Source organism: Scomber japonicus, chromosome 8, assembly GCF_027409825.1.
Source record: "Scomber japonicus isolate fScoJap1 chromosome 8, fScoJap1.pri, whole genome shotgun sequence".
NCBI lineage: Eukaryota > Metazoa > Chordata > Actinopteri > Scombriformes > Scombridae > Scomber > Scomber japonicus.
This window is the reverse complement of record NC_070585.1, coordinates 24,028,139-24,046,052: the sequence shown is the minus strand read 5'-3', so window position 1 is coordinate 24,046,052 and position 17,914 is coordinate 24,028,139. Positions and strand designations below refer to the sequence as shown.

The following is a 17,914-nucleotide window of genomic DNA, read 5'->3' as shown; positions in this document are numbered from 1 at the left end:
CTTCAACACACACACACACACACACACACACACACACACACACACACACACACACACACACACACACACACACACACACTCCATATGCCATATGCCAAGGCCTGCACTGCACACCGTAACACCCCTGAATTAGCAGCAGAGCCGGTGATTTGTGATGCAGTGTGATTGGGTGGGAGGGAAGAAATTTGGTTCAATTTCTGTCTGTCCGCATCCATCCTTTATTCCTCTCCATATATTCCCCCAGGACATGAATGATTTTCATATCACAATGTTTGAGGCAGACTACATTCGCTGGCATGCTGTCATATGAGGTGTTTTGGAGCAGAATTTCCTGGAATAAAGGGATGGTGTAATGCAATTTTTGAAGGACAGGTTGTTTCTTTTTTTGACATATATTGTAACTGGAGAGACCTGGAAAGACAGAGAGAGATGTGAAAGAGGTGAAAAGACAAGCAGGCACAGAGAGAAAAAAAAAACAGAAAGAGTCACTTTTATTTATGCATGCGTGTGAGCGGGTGGCCGTTAGTTTTGAGTGTTCATCATTCCCGTTGTGTCAGCTTCTTATCATTTATTATGGCAGCGGGTGAGTTAGATGTACTTTTACCCTCTGTGACAAAACTGCTGATCACCACGTCCATTTTAATCGTGCCAAAGCAACTGCGAGCACATTTACAACATTCATCTACATGCAGTGCTGAATGTACTCTGTATAAAATACCAGCAGATATAAAAATATTACACTGTACACTGCTAGCATTTAAGTCATATTATATACCAGAAAAACAAACAAATATTGATGTAAAGTAGAGCAGAAAAGCTATATTTTTTATTTTTATTTTCAATATTATTTTAACTCAAATTAAAAAAGGTTGTTATATGAATTATATATATATATGAGAAAATAGATACATATTCAAAGAAACATGGTCAATTATAACATGAAAAGACACTCAACTATAGACCTTACATTTTCTTTTGAGACCTTGTGAGTTTTGATTAAAACTGTTTAAAAAAAGGAAAGAAAAGACAATAAATCTATGTTTCTTCACTTCAATTTACTGAATCCCTAATTCTTCTGATTCTTACAGTCATTGTAATGGGTTGCAGTTTTTCAGTTGTGACCAGATGTTAAGCCCAATTTAGTTTATATTTTTTTTAACCCTGATTTGACCAGGCAAATTAACTAAGAATCCATTTCCTGCACCTGTCCTGGTTCTTCAAACCACAGAGAAAGCTTGTTAGAGAGGAACAATAGCGCAGAATCTGGATCCACTCAATCTAATCTCTCAGCCTTAATGGGCACTGCTGCTTTTCGGACACACCCTACCACACACACACGCACACACACACACACGAACATGCACACCTGTGACGACCACAGACGTGTACACACATACACTACCGGAGGTTGCAGGCATGATAACGTTTATTTGATCAGTACACAGACACTCAACCTTACAGGTGGACCCTGATATTTTCAGCAAGGATATTGATACATGCAATGGCATACACAAACATTTGTAAACACACGCATGACTCACAGAGATCCCTCTCTTCCAGTTAGCCATGACATTAGCCACTCGCTGTTTCTAACTGGATCATGGGGCTTACTAAAGAGATTAAGGCCTGGAGACAGCATAGCAACCACACACACAAACACACACACACACACACTCGTGTACACACAAATGTGCTTTCTTTCTTTCTGGTTGTCCTTTTTATTACTTTCTCTTTCTACATCTTTCTAACTTCTTTCATTCTGTCTGTTTCTCTCTTTCTCTCTCTCTTTCTCTATCTATCTCTCTCTCTATCTATCTCTCTCTCTCTATCTCTCTCTCTCTGTCTCACACACACATGAACAGACACACGCAAATACACACATACACTCTCGCTCAACCAGACAGGCCCTCAGGCAACGAAGACAGCAGCCAGTAGCCATTGTAGAAGACAGTCTGTCAGAGGAATTAGCCTACCACTGCATGGGAAGGGAGGATGACAGTCTGCTCTGTTAGCCATCACAATCACTTTATTTCACCAAGTACACTCGGACAGATACAACCATTGTAAAAGCCTCCTTTTCTATTCTGTGAAGTTGCTTCACTGCTGTGTTACGAAACCCCATAGAACAGAAATGTTGAGAAAATCAAATTTCAATTGCTTTTCAAATATAAGAGGGCAATATTTGGAGCTTGGCTGAAAGATATTTAAAAGGCAATTTAACTGAAAGTATACTGTATGAAAACTACATTGACTGCAAGTAAGTGACATTTTAGTGCTACTAATGTAGTGCTGTTGAAGTCTCCAATTATTTCCTTTAACATGCACCTGCAATGTGGGCATGGACGACTCTTTGAAGGTCTGTGAGTATGAAGCTGTATGAGATGCTGCTTTTCTGGTCACCAGACAAACCCACTAAATGTTGTTGGCATTTAAGCTAAAAGGCCATTTTTATTAGTTACTTCGTAGTTAACCCACGTGATACAGTTTGCATTAAAGTGAGCAACCTGTCTGCTCAGTTATAATTCAGTCAAACTAGAACACGTTAAAGTACCTGTTCAGGATAAACAGAAAGTATATAAAAAGCATTCCTTTTAAAACATATTGCCTCTGCCTCTTGTTTGTGTATGATTGGTTGTTATACAAACAGGGACAGCTATAATAATAATAATACATTTTATTATAAGGCACCTTTCTTGGCACTCAAGGACACCTTACAAAGTTTCAGGAATTAAAAACACATTAAAAAGAAGCAACAATACAAATAAAATATACAAAATAAAGACAATATAAAAGTGACAGAGCAATTGGCATCAGATGGAATGAGCGGTTTTAAACAGATGTGTTTTGAGTTGTGTTTTGAGTTGTGATTTGAAATGGGGGAATGAATCGATGTTTCTGAGTTGGGGTGGTAATGAATTCCAGAGACGTGGAGCAGAGCGGCTGAATGCTCTGCTCCCCATAGTGGTGAGACGGGCGGAGGGGACAGACAGGTGTATGGAGCAAGGGTTTTCAAAAAATACATTTCTAAATCATTTTACTTTACTAATGAAATAGTGAAAACTAAGGTTCAATAGGTTAAAGTCTTTTGTCACAAATTTGTAACTGTGCCTCTAAAGAAGAACATTTCATACACAACAATCAGCTATTTAATATCAGGCAATTCAATTTTCAGATTAGCTTTCAGACATTCTGATATTACATAATAAGATTCAGGCACACTTTACACAGGAGGGATCATGTCAACCTTTACAAGGACATCATCGTCACACAGAAACCTTGACTCCCCCAAGTTCACATTTGCCCACATTTCACCTTCAGTTGTATTCTTCTCTCAGCATCATGAAAGGCCATGCAGCTATTTGCCAAACACATAAACAACAAAGGCTTGCTTGTTTTCCTTCGCTTCTTCTCTTTCACACACACACACACACACACACACACACACACACACACACACACACACACACACACACACACACACACACACACACACACACACACACACACACACACACACACACACAGTCCCATTTTTATCAAACTCACATCCTTCCTTAGTACTATACACTTACATACAAAAAACCCCAACACAGACATTCACTCTCCTCCTTTCAGCCTCTCTCTTTCTAACCCCAGCACCGTTGAGACACCTGTGCTGTTCTGTTCGGTTTCTTTGGTAAAAGTTAATTGGCCCACTGGCAAAATGGCCTTCAGTAACCTTGACAACGCTGACCTGCTGAGAGACAGATCAGAACTCAGAGAGATGCCTTACATACACACACACACGCACACACACACGCACACACACACACACACACACACACACACACACACACACACACACACACAGAATATACATAGTATGTACAGACAGTCTCAAAGAGGCATTGTGTGACATTGTACTGAACATGCAGTACATAGTGTCTAACATGGACACCCACACAACATACAGTACACATACTGCTATACGTGTGTTTATAGATGTACTCCATGTCTGCCATACACACACACACACACACACACACACACACACACACACACACACACACACACACACACACACACTTCCTGCACATTTCCCAGCAGTCCCCTTCTTCTGTTCAATCTGCTAATTTGCGGTGTATTATTTATGGGTGCTGAGGTGCTCCCCTGATGCTTATAAAGGCAAAACGCCACACTCAGCTCCTTTATTCACACCTCCTCCTCTCTCCCTATGGTTTACCTTCATCACCTTTTCTTTCATCTCTCTATCCTTTATCTAAACCTACTTTTCTCTTTATTTTTTATCTCAGCCAGGCTCAGCTGGAAGGAGATCATGCATTTGGTTGCATCCATGCGTGTATCTGTCTGCAGCTAGTCTCATATACTATTGGACCCATCAGCATAATATTCATTTTGCACATTTATGAGTGTATGCTCAAGGACCTCTTGTGGTTGCAGTGATTAATAATGTTTAAAACCTATTTTACAATGAGATTCCTTAAAAGCCTATCATGAAGCTTCAACTTTTTTTCTTTTCAGCAGTCCTCCTCATTTTACAGTATGTGTTAGCAAAAGGCATTTCCAGCAATCGGCGAGGCTAAAAACAAGCCTTACCAAGTTGTTGCAGGCCACATTTTAGCCTTTAGATGGATCACAAAACTGACATATTCTTCAAAATATGTCTTGTTTTGTCATGCCCTTCCATGATGGTGATGTGGGTTCAGTCATTCAGTGAAGAGTCAAACAGGTGTTGGGTTCATCTTCTCTCTAATGGCAGAGCTATGCAGCACCCATCCTCTATTCCTACATCAACCATTTATTAAAGTACTTCACTATTTACTTTAAAGGCTTGCTCAGCCATATACCACGTGCAATGACGGGTTTATTCATTCAGCCTACCATACAACAGGATTTATTCTTGCCAAATGATGCTCTGCAGCAGTAAGTAAAATGTGCTCCAGAACTGGCGTTTCCAGCCACATTTTATTTTAATTGTGTTATTCTTTATTCCTTTCTTTAAACTGTAATTCAAAATGTATTATTTCTTTATATTTTTCATTTAAATACTTGAGCTTGCAGAGGATGGGCATATCAAATTAGACATTGAGACAACTGTCTGTGGACTAAAAGCTTCTTAAAAAGCTGTATATTGGCTTAACAATTTCCAACAAATCCATTCAGTCAAGGAGCTTTGGCCATTCTCAAAAGAATCCCAAACCAAAATCCTCCATCACCCTTAATGCTTCAAATCCTTTTCTCTCTGAGGATCATTCATTTCTCATGGGAGAATCCATTACCAATTTATCATTCTGATGCACATGTTTTGCATTGCAAAGCATTGTGATTATTCCACTTAGCTATCAGTGCATAATATCAGTCAAATGTCAGTCTGTTTCCTCATTTTGTGAGGCTTTGTGAAAAATAACAATAACAATTTAATCTTAGGACCTACTTTGCAATGGAAATGTACTTTAAGTAATTAGTTTTATCCCTGTCCATTTGACCCAAAGATACATCCAAGGATTGCTTGATTGGATAGATTGCTTCAATTTCAGTCATTTTGTCAAGTTGAATAGCATTTAGCAGTAAAGAAAGCACTGTATACATGTTACCAGTTTTACCAATGGGTCAACGACTCATTGAAAGTAGCCTACCAGGTTCAACTATTCATGAATACATCTTCTAATCTGACAGGGACATAGTCTTTCATTGTTCAAAATATGTTTTAATTAATCTTGTCAGTTTTTAAAAGATGAAAAGATCACCTGACTACCTTATATGAAGCTGACATTAAGCAGTAAATGAGATCATCTTGCTGCGTTGAACCTTCATCAACCCACTACTTCATGATTTCTATGTTAATTTTAGTTCAAGGATTACATGCTGCTCTGTGAATACACGGAGAAAAGCTGCACTTTAGAATATTGAGATAATTTCTCACAAAATAGTAAGAATAAACTCTTTTGCTATATTTTAACCTACTCGTGTTTTAGGTGTGCGTACAGTTTGGATTAGATTTATAGAACTTAATAGTGATCAAATTGCAGTTTGGTGAGAACTGCAGAGTAAATATTGCCAGTACCAGTTTTGCATTGCCTCCACTCTACTCTCATGTTAGATACTATTATAATAGAAATACTGTACAAAGAAATAGATTTCGTGATCTCCCGTCTATACATTCATCCTACTTCTACGACACTTTAGTGTGTTTCTATCTTTTCACGCCTGCTTGTTAATCCACCCTCCCTTCCCTCCATCTATCACTCCTCTCTGTGTCCATTCTAATGACGTTTCTTGATCCTTCGCTGCTGAGATTTTATTAGCTCCATAAATGTTCCTAAGAGTCTGCAATATCGCTTAGCTAAAACACCAGAAGAAAAGGAAGAGCTAACAAGAAAAAAAAAAGGAAAGTGAAGCATAGTAGTAATATCGCTTAGTCCTGCGGATGACAATTCAAATAAGAAAATGTATTAAAACAAAATGGCGTCAGGGACATTAAAGTGAATTAGCCAATAATAAATGACCATGTGTGCGCCCCACTGCCTTAACCTCTCCAACAATTTTTTTCCCCCCCCGATAGTAACTCATCTAAATTTGTTGGACGTCTTTCGGGCATGGGGCCAGAAAAGCTTTTATATCCATAAAGGCCTATGGATCACAGAGAATTGCATTAAGCTGTCCAATTTAATTACAGTATCGACAAAACATAATAGATACTTACAGCCTTACGGAGAGCGATGGGTAGAGGAGGGGAAAGAGCAGGGAAGAGAGAGCGGGAGAGACGGAGAGAAATGAAAAGTGCAGACAATGTCCATTTATAATGCTGATGCAGTGTATGTATCAAAGGAGGCGTTTGAGGAAAGTGTGCATGTCTATCTAAGTGTGTGTGAGTGTGTGTCTCTAACGAAGACTTTGCGAGGACCCATGAGAGCTTTTGAGAATGCTTAGTTTGATTTAGATGCTACAGCTCCCTGATGACTATTTCACTTGCAAACACACACACAAATGTGCACACAAACTTGCAGAGATTCAGCTCTCTACAGTCTACACACACACATGGACACACATGCACACACACACACACACTTACTTAGAAAAGTGGCTGTCCCGTCCTGTCCCCGCCTACCCCGGCTGTCAGCCTCCCATCCACCATGATCAATAGAGGGGGGCAATATTTTTATTCATAAAGCGCCCACTTAATTAAATCAGCGGGGGTGGAGTGGAGGGGGGGGGAGTGGGAGGATTGAATAGAGGAGGAGGAATGGGGAGGGGGTTACAAGACGAAGCAAGGGCACCGAGTCAAAAGAATGGCAAAGACTGTGAAGAGAAAAAAAGGGGGAGAAATATTGAAAGGAGACCATTCCGTGTGTCCTCCATTAATTAACCAGGATACAGAGGACAGACGTCAAGGCAAAAATGTATCTGATGAGAAGAACTTTTGTTTGTCTTTACAGCAACAGTTACCTAAAAATGACATCATGTAAAGGGCAAGCATTCAGTGATCACAGTTTGGAAGAAACACATGCCGATAACTATACAATTAGAAGAATCAAACTTGCAAACTGGATTAAAGAGAAGAAATATTAAGGAGGATGAAGGAGGAAAAATGTGAAAACAGAAAGCCCAAACTAATCAAAGGTCAACCGGTTATTGAAATTGATATTCAGCATTTTTACGATTATCAGAATTGCTTTTTCTTTTTTTTTCTGATTGCCGATATGAGCTCCTTTGGCTCTGATGCAGCTGACTCTCTCTGTCTGTAGTCACAACTCTGTGGTCTAGAGCAGTGTTCCCGCCCACAGCACTATCTGATCAGCCTATCAATACTGAAGGCTGTGTATGATGTTGTGTCATAGATGGCACAAAGAAGCATCTTCAGACTGGAGCAGCTGTAGTGACTGAGTGAAGCTGTTTTCGAAGGTAAGGCAGCAGATATCGCCTAAGTTGCAGTAAACATCACAATCCTCTACGCTGATGTTTTAAAAACACTGCAGTTTATGATAAGTTTCTATGGTGACAAGCGTGCCCATTTTCCTAGTTACACTGCTGAAAATGCCTGAATAATGTTTTTACAGTAATATAACATAAGTCAAGCTAATGTTGAGTCTCAAAAGAGCGAACCTGAATATGAAAACGAGCACTTTACTAGCAAAACAATTGATAGGTTATTTCTTGCGTGTCACTTACCAAGGCTGGTCATACTCTCAGTCTCAACCCACAACTACAGAAGTGTGTCCTTCGGCTCTATCTGACTCTGTTTCTTGTAACTGTTAGAGACGTTCAGGATTGTTGGTAGAGAAAAAAACTGCATCTAAGGTTTGTGTTAATTAATACATGTACTGCACATACAGTATGGTGTACAGTTTTCAGAGTTAAATCATCACTTCTATTGCTATTGTACATATTCAGCCGTAGTAAGCAATAGTAATGAAGAAGCTGAGTTTGAATGAATCTCAGATCTCAGATCCTTTACTTAAGGAAAAGTATAAATGCCACAATGTAAAAATTCTGTATTAAACATCCTACTTAAGTAAAAGTACTTACCAGGTAAAATTACTACGTCATTTTTTTGATAATTTTGAAGAAAATCAGCCTGATTAATTAAATGTAGATTATTAATACTGACAAGTCCATGCATACGCAGCATTTTAGCTGCATGAGATGGAGCAAGTTTAAATTGCCTTGTGAAGGTCATGAGATAAATCTAAGTAGTGTTGAGATGATTGTGTCTGAAAGAAGAGAAAACATAAACAAATTAAATTAAATTGAATTTGGATTATTTTGGGGAAATATTGGAAAGTTTAGCCTCTTTGGGTATATCATTTCTTAATATTGGTTATTGGGCTTCTTGATTACTGACAATCTGTATCAGCGATGCCAAAAGCATACTGGCCAACCCCAAGTGTTGCAAAGAAATGTACTTTAAGCTGTACAACTTTATACATACGCACATACACACACACTCACACACGCACACACACATGCACACACAGACACAGACAGGCGCACACACACGCACACACACACACACACACACACAAACAATCCCCGCTATATTGTCCCATACTGCAGTCCCACTGTCTGCAATGCACTGCCAGCATGTTGGATAATATATCCCCCCAGCTTGTTGGCACAAGTCACAATCACTCAAGTAGAGTGGCTCTGTAGCCAAGACTTCAAGACCACGGTTGTAATGGGAAGGTTCCAGTTTTCAGAGCATAAAGCTATATGACTGTGGCATTGCCAAAATATAGCATTTATAGTCAGTACATTTTCCCTGGATAAATGAAGGTTACCAAAAAAGTTCTTACATGTACTTCTTTAACTTGCCCAATAAAATAATAGTTAGAATATCATATACAAAGGCAGAGTTTGGTTTATTTCCAGTCACACCACATTGTAACAGCAGACCTCCCTGTTAGTGGTTGCAATGCAATAATAGATAGTATATATATATACATCCATATTCATTAGATCACATGAATGCATGGCTGGGGTTACAATCTAGTGAAAGACAAGCATGTGTCATGTAGTGTTTCACTTTTTTTTTCAATTAATGTCCGACAAAGTTTCACCACTTAAAGTAATAATATGAATTGAAAGAGTTATTCTGTTTTTATAGTCTCTGGAATAAATTTAAACAATCTACTATCCTGGGCATATTAACCTTTCCGTATATTTATTGTGACTTGAAGGCTACAGTACTCAACAGTATAAGTTAAAATGGCATAAATGATAGTTTAATAGTTTCAAAGGTTACAGATACCACAGGATATTGAATTGGTTCTACAGTACACGCGGTAAGCACTGTAATACCTGCTGCATGACTTTGGTCTTACCCTACTGTAGACTGCCTTAAAAAACACAGGGAATATGAGCTAGCCAGCAGTCGATATTTATTACTCTCTTTATGGAACAATATTAAATGCAGTTACAGCCCCCAAGGGAGAGGAAAAAGAGACAGACATAGAGAGAGAAAGTGAGATAGTGGGAGGGGTGGAAAAAGAAAGTGAGAGAAGAGGCAGAGAGACAGGGAGAAGAGCAATGAGAGGCTTGAGCTGCCATTGAAGGTTTCTCAGGTTTCAGAAAAGAAATTGTGTCACCTCTGTCTTCCTACTTTCCCGGTTTCTTCTGCTCCCTCAATTTTCTTCCTATTCCTCTCTCTTTTTCATCTCTCCCCTGGAGCTGAGCCAAGGGTCATCCCTCTTCCTTTCTTCTTCTGCAGTCACTCTTTCTTTAATAAAAAACACTCTTACACACACATAGAAACACACACAGAGATGCATACTGCACATTTTTCGCCCATCCACTTTCACTTGCCCACTGTTTCTTACATGCAGAGATACACAAATTCTACCTGACACAAAGAGGCACACCTTTGCCACACTCCTTGTCATCTCTGTCTAACTGAGACCTCCTGTGATGCCATCTGACACAAAACCATATCAAATCAAACGTGCCTGTTTCCACTCCCCTGTTCCAAGGTTAATGGTTCAGGCCTGAGCAGCCCTGGCTCATATCTGGACAAGCCTGAGGGCGGCTCCATCTAATATCTGGAGTCTACTGTTACACAAAAAAGTGTAGGGTTAGATACCCTGGGAGAAAAGTTCATTTGGTCTGTGGGTATAAATGAAAAATGGGAAAGAAGAAAGAAAAATGACCTATGTGGTTTTTGTATGTGCAATGTGTGCATGTGTGTGTAAAAGGTTAGCATCACTATACGAAGAGGCCTGTTTCGGATTGTGTGCATGTTTCTGTGTATGTTATACGTGTGTGTGTGTGTGTGTGTGTGTGTGTGTGAGAGAGAGAGAGAGTGTGTCTTAAAGGGTTAACAGTAATATCCGAAGTGGCAAAGGGTGACCTGGCAAGTGTTATTATTCTCCGCACATGAATAATGGAACTTAATATGAAGGAGGTGGTAGCTAGGAGCAAACACACACATACATACACACACCCAACCCAACCACTACCATCACTACCTTGACCCAGGGAGGATCTTGCTGTCATTCTCAATCCCTCCAGACATATAGGGGCCACAAAGAGTCACAATGCCCAGCGAGGAGAGGCCTTTGCTGGGAAAACTGTAACTGCGTGTTGAAAGGGGAAAGTCTGGAAGACATTTGGTCAGAATTAAATAAATTTTACAGTACTTAAGATGCTATGATGAACAGGCATCTCCTCTTGGACCCTGTGATTACTGAACTTAGCTTGTTTGAACCTTTGTGAACTTTGCGTTGTTTGTCTTGTCTCCATCCACTTCTCGAGATCCTCCAATTCTTCAAAAGACATGCAATTGTTTTAATAATCAGTATCCCTATAATTTACAGAATTTGTCATCCTGATAGAACTGATGTATAATTCAAATAGCCATCTGTCTCTTTAATAGAATTTTTAGGAGATTAATTGCCTGCTCCCTCAAACGCTGTGGCAATAGAGGAGGACAGAAAAGGCTAAATCCAATAATTGAAACGTGGCAGCAAATTGCTTGACACTGGTGTACAAACTATCTCACTATCCAAATGATCCCTGTGTGTACCTCTGTGTATGTATGTGTGTTTGTGTAGCTAGTCTATCAGTGAGTGTCCTTTTCAGGGATCACAGGCCATTCTCCTGTTGGTGATAGCCTTTGCTGTACTCAAAGGTCAGCAGGTATGACTCACAGAGAGAGAGGAGGACAACTGTTTACATGAAGACATGTCACAGCTCTAAATGTTGAATATGTTCAGACATTTCTAATGCATTATGATAGAGGAAGGAATATTTTTAATATCCGCCAGTACATGCGGTCATGTCAAAACATGGCAAAATTGCAGCCAGAGGTGTCTGTTTAAATATTAAATGCCCTGGCCTATTCTTTCAATCAGCTTTCTACTATGAGTGATGGGGCTCTGCATGAATGCAACATTTTCTGGCAAAGTTAAAATAGCTTTGGTTATTTTACAATGCTTTGTTTTCTATGTTTTGGGTTGTGCCTGTACCCTTCTCACTAGTTTAAAGTGAGCAGAGCTCAGTTAGAAAAATGTGATGTCACACAATTTTGCTGGACTATTTTAGTAAGGTTTAAATCAAAATGTGATGTCACACAATTTTGCTGGACTATTTTAGTAAGGTTTAAATCAAAATGTGATGTCAAATGTTGGGTTCTTTGCTTCTGTTGCCAGGCCACCATCAGTCTTATCTTCTTATTCTTATTCTTTCCCATTTTTTGTCACTTTCTGTTCTTTGGCAGTGTTTTGCCAGTGGTCAAACCGCTCACCAGAATTTAATTTAGACAACTATGGCATTAGGCATATGTGACAAATTGGACAATTATACAGCATCTCAGAAGCGAGAATGGGACGTTCCTCTCTGTTTCAAACTGATAAGACCTTTTTTTTTAATAAAATACATATCTTGTCTAGTGCAGCTTTATTTTATTGTTTATCAATTACTAGAACACATTTATCAGGTTGAAATATACATTTTGTAACTATAAACACATTTATATGATACCAAGTGCTCATTTTCCATAAGTTATGCATTGTGTCCTGTTGCACACATTAAAATCACATCTTTTCTCTTTTTAGTTTCCAATAAAATCTTGACGACGTGTCCATCTTTTGTTTACACCTCCCAAAATGTCATCCCAACAGTGAAAAGCGCGGGATACAGCTTGGATATAAAAAACATTTCCATAACCCTAAAACCAACTGCACAAATGGACAACCAGTAACCACTCGTATGATGAAAACTTCATTCAAGGCCGTGTGACATATGAGTTTTATTATGATGGCCTAAACTGTGGCCTCCTAGAGCTGGTGTCAGTCACTCAGCTGGAGTCGTAAAGGCCGACAGAGAGACACAGAGTCTCATAATGGCTTTTATTTGACTTGGATGGCTTTCCTTCTGTTAGAAGAAATAACAAATAAATATCATGGTGGGTAAACAAAACAATAAAATATTTTATTAGCTGTGGAACTCGTCTGAAATATGACTTTGTAATGCATTTCCCTCCCATCTATCTTGTTCTTCAGCTTTCTTTCTCGTTTTTTGTAATCACTCTCCGCTTTCTTTGTCAGCCGTCCACAGAGCTCAGTATAAAAGGGATGCAAATTACAGAAATAAACAAGATAGACTTGTGGATATAGTTAGATAGGTAGATAGACAAAGAGAATGACAGATAATAGAAAAGTATTGAGAATGGGAGTGTGGGATAGAGAGCAAGAGTGATAACAGCTTTGCTTTCTGTCTGTTTCCTATTTGCTCCATCAACGTCAGCATGGGAGAAACAATGAAAAAAAAAAGAAAGAAAACCTTCCCTTCTGAAGAATCCCATCCCTACCCAAAAAGTGTCAAAACCTTTAAAACAAGAAGTGTAAACACGAGGGAATATTTTCCGGCTGTGCAGCACATTAAAATATCATAATACCATTCCTGTCTGTCAAATGTTTGCTTTTTCGTGCTCCTTCGTTACCACAAGAGCTGAGCAAAATTGCGCATAAAAGCACATGTTTTCTTTGCCTAAAGAGTATACAATGCCAGGCACATACTTTTCCCATCAAGGCCTCAGGAGAGAAAACAGGGAACGCTCATCTCTTGTCAAACAAAAGGAATGAGCCAGAAAATACAGCGCTGAGAAGAGAAGCATCCAAAACGATGAAACCTTGTTAGTTTGAGGAAATTAATTTTCTGTTTTCCAAGCACGGCTAACCAATTAACATTCACAACAATAATAAAAGTTGATTGGCTCTGGACTAATGCTCAATCAATTTCCTCTTGTGTACGCAAATGCATGCGCAAGTGTAAATTAGATGGTGTAGGTTCTGAAATTAACACCCACCAAGCACCAAATGTGAGTAAATTGCCCGTTTGGCGAGTAAATCTCCATAGACTATCTGACATACTGATGGGTAAATATTTGTACCAAAATAGTCATTTAATAAAATATCAGGCATGATGGTTCTGAGGCCATTGTGTGTGTAAGTTGTTTTTTTTTTTGCATGCAAGTAAACTGTGCCGTGAAACTGTAGGAGCACTCAAGATGGTCTGAGGTGAAGGAGCTCCAGCCACAGACGGTCTTGAATGCTCCTAGTTTTGCAGAACAGTATACTGTATCAGCTTTTTGACACTACAGCTCTCTGTTAAACTGTCACTTGCCGCTGGTCTACTGTGAGCTACAGTATTCAACATTATACCGTATTATTTTAGCCAGTAAAAAATATACTTTATGGATTTTTATTCATCTAACAGTCTTGATAGGTGAGTCAAAAAGTTAATGTTGGACACTGTGTAACCATATAAAGTATATACTTGAGGGTTTATGTCTGTGTGATTGCATCTTTACTCCAAGGTGAATGTGTGTGGGTACACATATGTGTGTGTGTCTTTGAAATCTCACCAATAAAAGGCAGAGTTTTTTAACTGCGTGACAGGAAAATCTTATGAGTTGATACGCAATTACCTTTCTCCACAGAGAGGCTAGCAGGTTTCCATGCTGTATGTTTGTGTGCATCTGCATGTGTGTGAGTCAAGGTGAATGAGGAAAGTCCATGCAGAGGTCTTTTATAGCATGTGTGTATTGTTGTCATTATCCCAGTGTGTGTCAAAGATCTAAAATGCATGGTCATGCGATTGTGTGCTGCAGCTGAGGACATGTGTGTATATCAAGCTTGATGGGCAGGACTATAGGGTGATTAGCTCTGTCTGATATTTCATACCTCTCTTCCCCTCTCTCTCTAATTACATTGTGTGCCTGTCAGGCCTTCTCCCCAACAAACAACACTAATAGAGTTAAAGCCAGGCCGTTGTGTCATGTCAAAAATCATTTGGCTCATATAGGTATTCATTACAGAGAGAAAAAAAGACTCTTGGCAGGGCTGTTGTATGGGCTGCTGTGTTCAGTATGTATGGTGTGTTTATAAAAGAGAAAGAAAGAGAGAAAGAGTCATCACTGAGAGGCAGAAAAAACAAATATGTTGTCTGATGGCGGTGTGAGAATGTTTGTGCGTGTCTGTGTTCTTTGGTTTCTCAGAATGAATGTCAGTGCATTATTTTTTTTTCCACCAGAGCAACACTGCACGCTGTTGGAGGACTTTTACATTAAAAACATGCAAAACCCACACACACACACAAACACACACAATGTGCTTTAATTTTGATTCTCTCTTCCTCTATCCCCTTTCTTTATCCCCCACTGCCTCTCCATTAATCACACACGCACAAACACACATGTATGCACACACACACACACACACACACGCTTACAGGCAGTAGATGGACTCAAGCCAGCAGTATATCTGATAGTTTCTTTTGTCTTTGAAGCTCTTTGGACCAAATTGTTCCACTGATCATAAATGTCATATCATCCTTTCTGTCTCTCTCTCTCTCGCTCTATCCATCTCTTTCTCCTTCTGTGCCTTTGTTCTGTAATTGGCTGTGTGTGTGTATGTATATGTGTGTGGTATAGATCAGATGTTTGTGGGTTTTGTTTATCATTTGACTCCATATAGCTTTGAGTGGTTGGAATACTTTAAGTAATGTCCTCTGTCTCTCTCTCTCTCCCCAGAGACCTCAGTGAGAACCAGATTCAGGCGGTTCCGAGGAAAGCTTTCAGAGGAATCACCAGTGTCAAGAACCTGTAAGCACAATTACTCCCTTTTTTTCCCTTTTTCTTCCCTCTATCTAATCTCTCCTTCATCCCTCCTCTCTGCCTTCACTTATATCAAAGCACCTCTCTCTTTTCTGTGTTACTCAGCCTCATTTTCAAATGATTTTCTAGAAATATACGCTCCTCTTAATACTTTAAATCTTACTGCCCAAACTCATGCTGTGCATAAATGAAGCATAACTTCTTTAATTACAGTATAGTGGACCTCTCAAATTCTCGAAAGCTGCCAAATATGTCTGGAAATGTGTAAAGAATTATGCCCAAGGCGTCTCAAATATAGCTTCAATGAAGAAGTGAATACTGATACAGTCTAATGTACGTAATGAAATGGTTTTCATTCCATCTTAAATCTACTTACAGGGCGAAAAAGGGGGAATTGTTAAGCCTAATATATGACGCTGAAGATGTGAACTTATCTATCATGTTCACTTTAGATTGTATAGAATTGGAGGGAATCAGTGTATTTTCTACAGTATATGACTCTAAACCACCTGATTTCAAATCACATTTGTTTTAAATGTAAACCTAAAAAAAAAAATTCTAACTCCTTGACATATTTTCCAGTTCCAGAAGCTGCTTCTGTTATTTCCATTTTCCCTACACCTCCTGACCCTTTTTAGCATTTTGCTTTTCATCACCTCTTCTCATCCTCCTCCCATTTCCTTCTTGCACCTCCCTCTCGACTCTTTCTTTTACCTCCCCCCACTATTCCCACTTCTGTCATCATCATCATCATCACCATCATCATCATCATCATCATCATCATCTTCATCTTCTTCTTCCTTCTCCTCTTCCTCTCTTCTAATCCTGTCCAGGGAGGTTTTGTCCTCACGTCAAACACTCGATACCCTCCTGTCATTTATTCATGACGTCCTAATCACCAATAGTGTGATCAATATGCTGCCTAATCAATGCTTCTCATCAATAACGGCTAATCAATCCTTCCTGATGCATAGAAGAATCCTAGACAGACTCATGGGGGTAAACAATGTCCTGAATGATAGAAGGTTCAATACAGAGACAGACTAGAATGGACTAGACCAGAACAGAACGGAACGGAACAGAATTTGTTACTGTGGTTGTGAAGCACAGTGACCGGCAGCAGATCATGGCTATAGTTAAGGTTTGTATGTAAATATGAAGCTGGGTAGTGTTGGAATAGAATAAAAGGAGCAGATTTTCTTAACAAATCTTCTCTGTACATAAAAGTTTGCTGTTGTGTTTTATCAGTCATGACTGACATGACAAAAAGAACAAGTTAGAGTGGGATAGAAAAACAGAGCAGAGCATAATAACTACAAGACGCAGCAAGATAATAACCCATCTGGATCTTCCACAAGCCTTATTTCACTACTAGAGCTGCTGACAGACAAAAATATTTGTTGACTAAATTAGAAAGAAAGAGATAGAGGGGAGACAGAGATGATTGTGATCTTAACATACAGATTGTATTTTCGAGTGATTCTGTTGCAATGTGAAGAAATAATAATGAAAAACAACTCACTTGTGAGAAACATGATCTAAAAGCTGGGAGACTACATGTATGGGGTGAATAAGACGTCCTAAAAAAATGATCTTAACTTGGAGAAGTAAATATATCATCATTACAATCACTGATTAGTGATAGTATATGGCCTTATTAATGTATTTCATTCCAATCTGCTCATATTGTGATTTGATTTAAATCTCCTCCATATTGAACTGCTACTCTACTAAATCGACGTTGGTGGTGAGATTTTTTGGTGAGCTAACATGGACCAGAAGTGCTCAGGAAAAAGAAAAAAAAAATAATTGAAACATTTACAACTCCATGACAGTTCTACAAGCTCCATCTGCTGGTGAGGATTATGTGTTATAATCAAAAGCTTACTAACTTCAATTTAGTGATAGTGACATTATTTGTATAGTTGACAGATGCTTTTAATTGACATCAAGACAAACCTTGGTAGTAGTGTTTGTGCTTCAGAGTTGACATGATAGTAGAAATAGTGTTTATTCAAGACACAAGTAATGGAAATACTTATCAACACAGAAATGACCCACGTCTGGACTGGGCTGGTACAATACTTCACCCTACAAGCTACAGTACTGCTTATTGAAACAGCAAACAGTCACAGGGACAAGTACACCAGTTTATTTCCAGTGCCTGACTATAAAATGTGAACTTATTGTATACCTCTTTATTATTATTATTAAGATCTATGGCCTTTCCATACGTTTTTATTGCACAATCTGTGAATTGATTCATATGCGTCATGCTACAAATCAGTAAGTCAGAGTTAGGCT

General features: G+C 39.0%; 1 protein-coding gene across 1 annotated transcript in view; it reads left to right on the top strand.

The window, feature by feature from the left end:
• Positions 1-17,914, top strand: part of slit3 (slit homolog 3 (Drosophila)) — a 244,885-nt gene that overhangs the window by 116,463 nt on the left and 110,508 nt on the right. The window contains exon 5 of the mRNA XM_053323379.1: positions 15,527-15,598. Coding sequence (XP_053179354.1) covers positions 15,527-15,598 — 72 coding nt within the window. The remainder of the gene's footprint in view (positions 1-15,526; positions 15,599-17,914) is intronic.